This window comes from Plectropomus leopardus, chromosome 19 (assembly GCF_026936395.1).
Source record: "Plectropomus leopardus strain MGB_pleo_1.0 chromosome 19, ASM2693639v1, whole genome shotgun sequence".
Taxonomy (NCBI): domain Eukaryota; kingdom Metazoa; phylum Chordata; class Actinopteri; order Perciformes; family Serranidae; genus Plectropomus; species Plectropomus leopardus.
In genome coordinates this window covers 14,020,285-14,033,013 of record NC_142194.1, presented here as the reverse complement: position 1 = coordinate 14,033,013, position 12,729 = coordinate 14,020,285, and the positions used below count along the sequence as shown (strand labels likewise).

Genomic DNA, 12,729 nt, shown 5'->3' with positions numbered 1-12,729 from the left:
TTAAATTAAATACCAATAGCTTTGAGCAGCCATGTGAATGTATTAACAATGACATAAGCACATTGGATTCAAATTCATGAAAATACACACCTGACAAGAGTCGATGCCACCCTGCAGAGTCCCTGCACATAGCATGCTGTCGTCCAGCACACTTCCGTAAACAGTATTTTTACATCGCTGCTCAGAGATCAGGAAAACACGAGCGTTCAACAGCTGGCTGCTGTACCTCTCTAAAAAGTGAAGGACAAAGAAAAACTTTATGATGTTTTTGGAGTGTTTTTTTGACATGCTATATTATAATGTTTACAGCTGGTTTTTTTTCCAACATTCTATAATGCCAGGTGTCTCGATATGCTATTTTATGTGGTTTTCTACTGTGTTTTGACATGTCATTAATTTAATTTTGTTGACAGACGACACCATAAGATTTTCTGACATTTTTTAGACATGCTATATTATGATGTTTTTGGAAGGTTTTTCGTCATTCTATACTATAACATGTCTCAACATACTATTTCATGAGGTTTTCAGCTGTATTTTGGATACGAATAAGGATATTTTGGATATGACATATATAAATATGTAATATTTTGACACTGGCACGCTATTTTAGGCAGTTTCCATTTTTTCGACATGCTGTATTTTGGTGTTTTTGGACGTTTTTGCAACTCTCTATACTATGGTGAGTCTTAGTACGCTATTTTAGGCAGTTTCCAACTGTTTTCAGCTGTTTTTGGGATGTGTCATATTTTGACATTTTTGCCATACTATAGCCTTGCATTTTGGGTCATTTTTTTGACATGCTATATTATTGTGGTTTTGGCCACTTTTGAAACTTTCTATGCTATGGCCTGTCTTGGCAAGCTATTTTTGGTAGTTTTCAGCTGTTTTTGGAACATGTCAAAATTTGACATTTTTGCCATGCTATAGCCTTGTATTTTGGGTAATTTCTTCGACGTGCTATATTTTGGTGTTGTTGGCCGTTTTTGCAACTTTCGATGCTATGGCGAGTCTTGGCATGCTATTTTAGAAATTTGACAAATTGCCAAAAAGCAGCTGCATACCGCCGAGAATAGCCTGCCGATGCACGCCATAGCAAAGAAAGTTGCAAAAAGGGCCCAAAACACCATAAATTTGGCATTTCCAAAAAATGACCAAAAAGGCAATACTATAGTATGGAAAAATGTCAAAATATGACATGTCCCAAAAACAGCTTAAAACACCCCAAAACAGCATAAAATAGTGTGCAGAGACTTGCCATAGCAAAGAAAGTTGCAAAAATGGACGAAAACACCATGAAATAGCATGCTGAAAAAATGACCGAAAAGGCAAGGCTATAGTATGGAAAAATGTCAAAATATGACATGTCCCAAAAACAGCTTAAAACACCCCAAAACAGCATAAAATAGCGTGCAGAGACTTGCCATAGCAAAGAAAGTTGCAAAACTGGACGAAAACACCATGTAATAGCATGCTGAAAAAATGACAGAAAAGGCAAGGCTATAGTATGGAAAAATGTCAAAACATGACATGTCCCAAAAACAGCTTAAAACACCCCAAAACAGCATAAAATAGCGTGCTGGGACTTGCCATAGCAAAGAAAGTTGCAAAAATGGACGAAAACACCATGAAATAGCATGCTGAAAAAATGACCGAAAAGGCAAGGCTATAGTATGGAAAAATGTCAAAATATGACATGTCCCAAAAACAGCTTAAAACACCCCAAAACAGCATAAAATAGTGTGCAGAGACTTGCCATAGCAAAGAAAGTTGCAAAACTGGATGAAAACACCATGTAATAGCATGCTGAAAAAATGACCGAAAAGGCAAGGCTATAGTATGGAAAAATGTCAAAATATGACATGTCCCAAAAACAGCTTAAAACACCCCAAAACAGCATAAAATAGTGTGCATAGACTTGCCATAGCAAAGAAAGTTGCAAAAATGGACGAAAACACCATGAAATAGCATGCTGAAAAAATGACCGAAAAGGCAAGGCTATAGTATGGAAAAATGTCAAAATATGACATGTCCCAAAAACAGCTTAAAACACCCCAAAACACCAGAAAATAGCGTGCCGAGACTTGCCATAGCAAAGAAAGTTGCAAAAACGGACGAAAACACCATGAAATAGCATGCTGAAAAATGACCGAAAAGGCAAGGCTATAGTATGGAAAAATGTCAAAATATGACATGTCCCAAAAACAGCTTAAAACACCCCAAAACAGCATAAAATAGCGTGCAGAGACTTGCCATAGCAAAGAAAGTTGCAAAAATGGACGAAAACACCATGAAATAGCATGCTGAAAAAATGACCGAAAAGGCAAGGCTATAGTATGGAAAAATGTCAAAATATGACATGTCCCAAAAACAGCTTAAAACACCCCAAAACAGCATAAAATAGTGTGCAGAGACTTGCCATAGCAAAGAAAGTTGCAAAAATGGACGAAAACACCATGAAATAGCATGCTGAAAAATGACCGAAAAGGCAAGGCTATAGTATGGAAAAATGTCAAAATATGACATGTCCCAAAAACAGCTTAAAACACCCCAAAACAGCATAAAATAGCGTGCAGAGACTTGCCATAGCAAAGAAAGTTGCAAAAATGGACGAAAACACCATGAAATAGCATGCTGAAAAATGACTGAAAAGGCAAGGCTATAGTATGGAAAAATGTCAAAATATGACATGTCCCAAAAACAGCTTAAAACACCCCAAAACAGCAGAAAATAGCGTGCAGAGACTTGCCATAGCAAAGAAAGTTGCAAAACTGGATGAAAACACCATGTAATAGCATGCTGAAAAAATGACCGAAAAGGCAAGGCTATAGTATGGAAAAATGTCAAAATATGACATGTCCCAAAAACAGCTTAAAACACCCCAAAACAGCATAAAATAGCGTACCGAGACTTGCCATAGCAAAGAAAGTTGCAAAAATGGACGAAAACACCATGAAATAGCATGCTGAAAAAATGACCGAAAAGGCAAGGCTATAGTATGGAAAAATGTCAAAATATGACATGTCCCAAAAACAGCTTAAAACACCCCAAAACAGCATAAAATAGTGTGCAGAGACTTGCCATAGCAAAGAAAGTTGCAAAAATGGACGAAAACACCATGAAATAGCATGCTGAAAAAATGACCGAAAAGGCAAGGCTATAGTATGGAAAAATGTCAAAATATGACATGTCCCAAAAACAGCTTAAAACACCCCAAAACAGCATAAAATAGCGTGCCGGGACTTGCCATAGCAAAGAAAGTTGCAAAACTGGACAAAACACCATGAAATAGAATGCTGAAAAAATGACCGAAAAGGCAAGGCTATAGTATGGAAAAATGTCAAAATATGACATGTCCCAAAAACAGCTTTAAACACCCCAAAACAGCATAAAATAGTGTGCCGAAACTTGCCATAGCAAAGAAAGTTGCAAAATGGACAAAACACCATGAAATAGCATGCTGAAAAAATGACCGAAAAGGCAAGGCTATAGTATGGAAAAATGTCAAAATATGACATGTCCCAAAAACAGCTTAAAACACCCCAAAACAGCATAAAATAGCGTGCAGAGACTTGCCATAGCAAAGAAAGTTGCAAAAATGGACGAAAACACCATGAAATAGCATGCTGAAAAATGACCGAAAAGGCAAGGCTATAGTATGGAAAAATGTCAAAATATGACATGTCCCAAAAACAGCTTAAAACACCCCAAAACAGCATAAAATAGCGTGCAGAGACTTGCCATAGCAAAGAAAGTTGCAAAAATGGACGAAAACACCATGAAATAGCATGCTGAAAAAATGACCGAAAAGGCAAGGCTATAGTATGGAAAAATGTCAAAATATGACATGTCCCAAAAACAGCTTAAAACACCCCAAAACAGCAGAAAATAAGCGTGCGAGACTTGCCATAGCAAAGAAAGTTGCAAAATGGAGAAAAACACCATGAAATAGCATGCTGAAAAATGACTGAAAAGGCAAGGCTATAGTATGGCAAAATGTCAAAATATGACATATCCCAAAAACAGCTTAAAACACCCCAAAACAGCATAAAATAAGCGTGCAGAGACTTGCCATAGCAAAGAAAGTTGCAAAAACGGACGAAAACACCATGAAATAGCATGCTGAAAAAATGACCGAAAAGGCAAGGCTATAGTATGGAAAAATGTCAAAATATGACATGTCCCAAAAACAGCTTAAAACACCCCAAAACAGCATAAAATAGCGTGCAGAGACTTCCCATAGCAAAGAAAGTTGCAAAAACGGACAAAAACACCATGAAATAGCATGCTGAAAAAATGACCGAAAAGGCAAGGCTATAGTATGGAAAAATGTCAAAATATGACATGTCCCAAAAACAGCTTAAAACACCCCAAAACAGCATAAAATAGTGTGCAGAGACTTGCCATAGCAAAGAAAGTTGCAAAAATGGACGAAAACACCATGAAATAGCATGCTGAAAAATGACTGAAAAGGCAAGGCTATAGTATGGAAAAATGTCAAAATATGACATGTCCCAAAAACAGCTTAAAACACCCCAAAACAGCATAAAATAGCGTGCTGAAACTTGCCATAGCAAAGAAAGTTGCAAAAATGGACAAGAACAACATGAAATAGCATGCTGAAAAAATGAGTGAAAAGGCAAGGCTATAGTATGGAAAAATGTCAAAATATGACATGTCCCAAAAACAGCTTAAAACACCCCAAAACAGCATAAAATAGCGTGCTGAGACTTGCCATAGCAAAGAAAGTAGCAAAAACGGACAAAAACACCATGAAATAGCATGCTGAAAAAATGACCGAAAAGGCAAGGCTATAGTATGGAAAAATGTCAAAATATGACATGTTCCAAAAACAGCTTAAAACACCCCAAAACAGCATAAAATAGCGTGCAGAGACTTCCCATAGCAAAGAAAGTTGCAAAAACGGAGAAAAACACCATGAAATAGCATGCTGAAAAAATGACCGAAAAGGCAAGGCTATAGTATGGAAAAATGTCAAAATATGACATGTCCCAAAAACAGCTTAAAACACCCCAAAACAGCAGAAAATAGCGTGCTGAGACTTCCCATAGCAAAGAAAGTTGCAAAAATGGACGAAAACACCATGAAATAGCATGTTGAAAAAATGACCGAAAAGGCAAGGCTATAGTATGGAAAAATGTCAAAATATGACATGTCCCAAAAACTGCTTAAAACACCCCAAAACAGCAGAAAATAGCGTGCAGAGACTTCCCATAGCAAAGAAAGTTTCAAAAACGGACAAAAACACCATGAAATAGCATGCTGAAAAAATGACCGAAAAGGCAAGGCTATAGTATGGAAAAATGTCAAAATATGACATGTCCCAAAAACAGCTTAAAACACCCCAAAACAGCAGAAAATAGCGTGCCGAGATTTGCCATAACAAAGGCAGTTGCAAATACGGACAAAACACCATGAAATAGCATGTTGAAAAAATGACCGAAAAGGCAAGGCTATAGTATGGAAAAATGTCAAAATATGACATGTCCCAAAAACAGCTTAAAACACCCCAAAACAGCATAAAATAGCGTGCCGAGGCTTGCCATAGCAAAGAAAGTTGCAAAAACGGAGAAAAACACCATGAAATAGCATGCTGAAAAAATGACCGAAAAGGCAAGGCTATAGTATGGAAAAATGTCAAAATATGACATGTCCCAAAAACAGCTTAAAACACCCCAGAACAGCATAAAATAGCGTGCCGAGGCTTGCCATAGCAAAGAAAGTTGCAAAAACGGACGAAAACACCATGAAATAGCATGTTGAAAAAATGACCGAAAAGGCAAGGCTATAGTATGGCAAAATGTCAAAATTTGACATTTCCCAAAAACAGCTGAAAACACCCCAAAACAGCATAAAATAGCGTGCCGAGACTTGCCATAGCAAAGAAAGTTGCAAAAACGGACATAAACACCATGAAATAGCATGCTGAAAAAATGACCGAAAAGGCAAGGCTATAGTATGGAAAAATGTCAAAATATGACATGTCCCAAAAACAGCTTAAAACACCCCAAAACAGCATAAAATAGCGTGCCGAGGCTTGCCATAGCAAAGAAAGTTGCAAAAATGGATGAAAACACCATGAAATAGCATGCTGAAAAAATGACCGAAAAGGCAAGGCTATAGTATGGAAAAATGTCAAAATATGACATGTCCCAAAAACAGCTTAAAACACCCCAAAACAGCATAAAATAGCGTGCCGGGACTTGCCATAGCAAAGAAAGTTGCAAAAATGGACGAAAACACCATGAAATAGCATGCTGAAAAAATGACCGAAAAGGCAAGGCTATAGTATGGAAAAATGTCAAAATATGACATGTTCCAAAAACAGCTTAAAACACCCCAAAACAGCATAAAATAGCGTGCAGAGACTTCCCATAGCAAAGAAAGTTGCAAAACTGGATGAAAACACCATGTAATAGCATGCTGAAAAAATGACCGAAAAGGCAAGGCTATAGTATGGAAAAATGTCAAAATATGACATGTCCCAAAAACAGCAAAAACACCCCAAAACAGCATAAAATAGCGTGCTGAGACTTCCCATAGCAAAGAAAGTTGCAAAATGGACGAAAACACCATGAAATAGCATGCTGAAAAATGACCGAAAAGGCAAGGCTATAGTATGGAAAAATGTCAAAATATGACATGTCCCAAAAACAGCTTAAAACACCCCAAAACAGCATAAAATAAGCGTGCGGAGACTTGCCATAGCAAAGAAAGTTGCAAAATACGGACAAAACACCATGAAATAGCATGTTGAAAAAATTACCGAAAAGGCAAGGCTATAGTATGGAAAAATGTCAAAATATGACATGTCCCAAAAACAGCTTAAAACACCCCAAAACAGCATAAAATAGCGTGCAGAGACTTGCCATAGCAAAGAAAGTTGCAAAATGGACAAAACACCATGAAATAGCATGTTGAAAAAATGACCGAAAAGGCAAGGCTATAGTATGGAAAAATGTCAAAATATGACATGTCCCAAAAAACAGCTTAAAACACCCCAAAACAGCATAAAATAAGCGTGCAGAGACTTGCCATAGCAAAGAAAGTTGCAAAATGGACAAAAACACCATGAAATAGCATGCTGAAAAAATGACCGAAAAGGCAAGGCTATAGTATGGAAAAATGTCAAAATATGACATGTCCCAAAAACAGCTTAAAACACACCAAAACAGCAAAAAATAGCGTGCCTGAGACTTGCCATAGCAAAGAAAGTTGCAAAATGGACAAAAACACCATGAAATAGCATGCTGAAAAAATGACCACAAAGGCAAGGCTATAGTATGGAAAAATGTCAAAATATGACATGTCCAAAAAACAGCTTAAAACACCTCAAAACAGCAGAAAATAAGCGTGCAGAGACTTGCCATAGCAAAGAAAGTTGCAAAAATGGAAAAAAACACCAGGAAATAGCATGTTGAAAAATGACCGAAAAGGCAAGGCTATAGTATGGAAAAATGTCAAAATATGACATGTCCCAAAAACAGCTTAAAACACCCCAAAACAGCATAAAATAAGCGTGCTGAGACTTGCCATAGCAAAGAAAGTTGCAAAATGGATGAAAAAACACCATGAAATAGCATGCTGAAAAAATGACCGAAAAGGCAAGGCTATAGTATGGAAAAATGTCAAAATATGACATGTCCCAAAAAACTGCTTAAAACACCCCAAAACAGCATAAAATAGCGTGCCTGGGCTTGCCATAGCAAAGAAAGTTGCAAAATGGACAAAAACACCATGAAAAACCATGCTAAAAAATGACCGAAAAGGCAAGGCTATAGTATGGAAAAATGTCAAAATATGACATGTCCCAAAAACAGCTTAAAACACCCCCAAACAGCATAAAATAAGCGTGCGAGACTTGCCATAGCAAAGAAAGTTGCAAAAATGGACAAAGACACCATGAAATACCATGTTGAAAAAATGACCAAAAAGGCAAGGCTATAGTATGGAAAAATGTCAAAATATGACATGTCCAAAAAACACCTTAAAACACCCCAAAACAGCATAAAATAGTGTGCCGAAACTTGCCATAGCAAAGAAAGTTGCAAAAACGGACGAAAACACCATGAAATAGCATGCTGAAAAAATGACCGAAAAGGCAAGGCTATAGTATGGAAAAATGTCAAAATATGACATGTCCCAAAAACAGCTTAAAACACCCCAAAACAGCATAAAATAGCGTGCCTGGGCTTGCCATAGCAAAGAAAGTAGCAAAATGGACGAAAACACCATGAAATAGCATGCTGAAAAATGACCGAAAAGGCAAGGCTATAGTATGGAAAAATGTCAAAATATGACATGTCCCAAAAACAGCTTAAAACACCCCAAAACAGCATAAAATAAGCGTGCAGAGACTTGCCATAGCAAAGAAAGTTGCAAAACGGACAAAAACACCATGAAATAGCATGCTGAAAAAATGACCGAAAAAGGCAAGGCTATAGTATGGAAAAATGTCAAAATATGACATGTCCCAAAAACAGCTTAAAACACCCCAAAACAGCAGAAAATAGCGTGCCGAGATTTGCCATAACAAAGGCAGTTGCAAATACGGACAAAACACCATGAAATAGCATGTTGAAAAAATGACCGAAAAGGCAAGGCTATAGTATGGAAAAATGTCAAAATATGACATGTTCCAAAAACAGCTTAAAACACCCCAAAACAGCATAAAATAGCGTGCAGAGACTTCCCATAGCAAAGAAAGTTGCAAAAACGGAGAAAAACACCATGAAATAGCATGCTGAAAAAATGACCGAAAAGGCAAGGCTATAGTATGGAAAAATGTCAAAATATGACATGTCCCAAAAACAGCTTAAAACACCCCAAAACAGCATAAAATAGTGTGCAGAGACTTGCCATAGCAAAGAAAGTAGCAAAAATGGACGAAAACACCATGAAATAGGATGCTGAAAAAATGACCGAAAAGGCAAGGCTATAGTATGGAAAAATGTCAAAATATGACATGTTCCAAAAACAGCTTAAAACACCCCAAAACAGCATAAAATAGCGTGCAGAGACTTCCCATAGAAAAGAAAGTTGCAAAAACGGACAAAAACACCATGAAATAGCATGCTGAAAAAATGACCGAAAAGGCAAGGCTATAGTATGGAAAAATGTCAAAATATGACATGTCCCAAAAACAGCTTAAAACACCCCAAAACAGCAGAAAATAGCGTGCTGAGACTTCCCATAGCAAAGAAAGTTGCAAAAATGGACGAAAACACCATGAAATAGCATGTTGAAAAAATGACCGAAAAGGCAAGGCTATAGTATGGAAAAATGTCAAAATATGACATGTCCCAAAAACAGCTTAAAACACCCCAAAACAGCATAAAATAGCGTGCCTGGGCTTGCCATAGCAAAGAAAGTTGCAAAAACGGACAAAAACACCATGAAATAGCATGCTGAAAAAATGACCGAAAAGGCAAGGCTATAGTATGGAAAAATGTCAAAATATGACATGTCCCAAAAACAGCTAAAAACACCCCCAAACAGCATAAAATAGCGTGCAGAGACTTGCCATAGCAAAGAAAGTTGCAAAACGGACAAAACACCATGAAATAGCATGCTGAAAAATGACCGAAAAGGCAAGGCTATAGTATGGAAAAATGTCAAAATATGACATGTCCCAAAAACAGCTTAAAACACCCCAAAACAGCATAAAATAAGCGTGCGAGACTTGCCATAGCAAAGAAAGTTGCAATAACGGACAAAAACACCATGAAATAGCATGCTGAAAAAATGACCGAAAAGGCAAGGCTATAGTATGGAAAAATGTCAAAATATGACATGTCCCAAAAACAGCTTAAAACACCCCAAAACAGCATAAAATAGCGTGCCTGGGCTTGCCATAGCAAAGAAAGTAGCAAAAACGGACAAAAACACCATGAAATAGCATGCTGAAAAAATGACCGAAAAGGCAAGGCTATAGTATGGAAAAATGTCAAAATATGACATGTTCCAAAAACAGCTTAAAACACCCCAAAACAGCATAAAATAGCGTGCAGAGGCTTGCCATAGCAAAGAAAGTTGCAAAACGGAGAAAAACACCATGAAATAGCATGCTGAAAAATGACCGAAAAGGCAATACTATAGTATGGAAAAATTTCAAAATATGACATGTCCCAAAAACAGTTCAAAACACCCCAAAACAGGATAAAATAGCGTGCTGAGACTTGCCATAGCAAAGAAAGTAGCAAAAACGGACAAAAACACCATAAAATAGAGTGCTGAAAAATGACCGAAAAGGCAAGGCTATAGTATGGAAAAATGTCAAAATATGACATGTCCCAAAACTGCTTAAAACACCCCAAAACAGCATAAAATAAGCATGCCTGAGACTTGCCATAGCAAAGAAAGTTGCAAAACGGACATAAACACCATGAAATAGCATGCTGAAAAAATGACCGAAAAGGCAAGGCTATAGTATGGAAAAATGTCAAAATATGACATGTCCCAAAAAACAGCTTAAAACACCCCAAAACAGCATAAAATAAGCGTGCAGAGACTTGCCATAGCAAAGAAAGTTGCAAAATGGACAAAACACCATGAAATAGCATGCTGAAAAAATGACCGAAAAGGCAAGGCTATAGTATGGAAAAATGTCAAAATATGACATGTTCAAAAACAGCTTAAAACACCCCAAAACAGCATAAAATAGCGTGCAGAGACTTGCCATAGCAAAGAAAGTTGCAAAACGGAGAAAAACACCATGAAATAGCATGCTGAAAAAATGACCGAAAAGGCAAGGCTATAGTATGGAAAAATGTCAAAATATGACATGTCCCAAAAACAGCTTAAAACACCCCAAAACAGCATAAAATAGCGTGCAGAGACTTGCCATAGCAAAGAAAGTTGCAAAAATGGACGAAAACACCATGAAATAGCATGCTGAAAAAATGACCGAAAAAGCAAGGCCATAGTATGGAAAAATGTCAAAATATGACATGTCCCAAAAACAGCTTAAAACACCCCAAAACAGCAGAAAATAAGCGTGCCTAGACTTGCCATAGCAAAGAAAGTTGCAAAATGGACAAAAACACCATGAAATAGCATGCTGAAAAAATGACCGAAAAGGCAAGGCTATAGTATGGAAAAATGTCAAAATATGACATGTCCCAAAAACAGCTTAAAACACCCCAAAACAGCATAAAATAAGCGTGCAGAGACTTGCCATAGCAAAGAAAGTTGCAAAATGGACAAAACACCATGAAATAGCATGCTGAAAAATGACCGAAAAGGCAAGGCTATAGTATGGAAAAATGTCAAAATATGACATGTCCCAAAAACAGCTTAAAACACCCCAAAACAGCATAAAATAAGCGTGCAGAGACTTCCCATAGCAAAGAAAGTTGCAAAAACGGACAAAAACACCATGAAATAGCATGCTGAAAAAATGACCGAAAAGGCAAGGCTATAGTATGGAAAAATGTCAAAATATGACATGTCCCAAAAACAGCTTAAAACACCCCAAAACAGCATAAAATAGCGTGCAGAGACTTGCCATAGCAAAGAAAGTTGCAAAAACGGAGAAAAAACACCATGAAATAGCATGCTGAAAAAATGACCGAAAAGGCAAGGCTATAGTATGGAAAAATGTCAAAATATGACATGTCCCAAAAACAGCTTAAAACACCCCAAAACAGCATAAAATAGCGTGCAGAGACTTCCCATAGCAAAGAAAGTTGCAAAATGGAGAAAAACACCATGAAATAGCATGCTGAAAAAATGACCGAAAAGGCAAGGCTATAGTATGGAAAAATGTCAAAATATGACATGTCCCAAAACTGCTTAAAACACCCCAAAACAGCATAAAATAAGCGTGCCTGGGCTTGCCATAGCAAAGAAAGTTTCAAAAACGGACAAAAACACCATGAAATAGCATGCTGAAAAAATGACCGAAAAGGCAAGGCTATAGTATGGAAAAATGTCAAAATATGACATGTCCCAAAAACAGCTTAAAACACCCCAAAACAGCAGAAAATAGCGTGCAGATTTGCCATAACAAAGGCAGTTGCAAATACGGACAAAACACCATGAAATAGCATGCTGAAAAAATGACCGAAAAGGCAAGGCTATAGTATGGAAAAATGTCAAAATATGACATGTCCCAAAAACAGCTTAAAACACCCCAAAACAGCATAAAATAGTGTGCAGAGACTTGCCATAGCAAAGAAAGTTGCAAAAATGGACGAAAACACCATGAAATAGCATGCTGAAAAAATGACCGAAAAGGCAAGGCTATAGTATGGAAAAATGTCAAAATTTGACATGTCCCAAAAACAGCTTAAAACACCCCAAAACAGCATAAAATAGCGTGCCAAAATTTGCCATAACAAAGAAAGTTGAAAAAACAGACAAAAACACCATGAAATAGCATGTTCAAAAAATGAGCGAAAAGGCAAGGCTATAGTATGGAAAAATTACAAAATATGGCATGTCCCAAAAACAGCTTAAAACACCCCAAAACAGCATAAAATAGCGTGCAGAGACTTCCCATAGCAAAGAAAGTTGCAAAAACGGAGAAAAACACCATGAAATAGCATGCTGAAAAAATGACCGAAAAGGCAAGGCTATAGTATGGAAAAATGTCAAAATATGACATGTCCCAAAAACAGCTTAAAACACCCCAAAACAGCATAAAATAGCGTGCCGAGACTTGCCATAGCAAAGAAAGTTGCAAAAACGGACGAAAACACCATGAAA

The 12,729-nt window shown here is 37.2% G+C and overlaps 1 protein-coding gene across 4 annotated transcripts in view; it reads right to left on the bottom strand.

The window, feature by feature from the left end:
- LOC121958685 (factor VII-activating protease-like) overlaps nt 1–12,729 on the bottom strand; it is a 40,434-nt gene that overhangs the window by 841 nt on the left and 26,864 nt on the right. For all 4 annotated transcript variants that reach the window (XM_088070324.1, XM_042507778.2, XM_088070325.1 and 1 more), the window contains exon 12: nt 91–230. In XM_088070324.1, the coding sequence (XP_087926450.1) occupies nt 91–230 (140 nt within the window). The remainder of the gene's footprint in view (nt 1–90; nt 231–12,729) is intronic.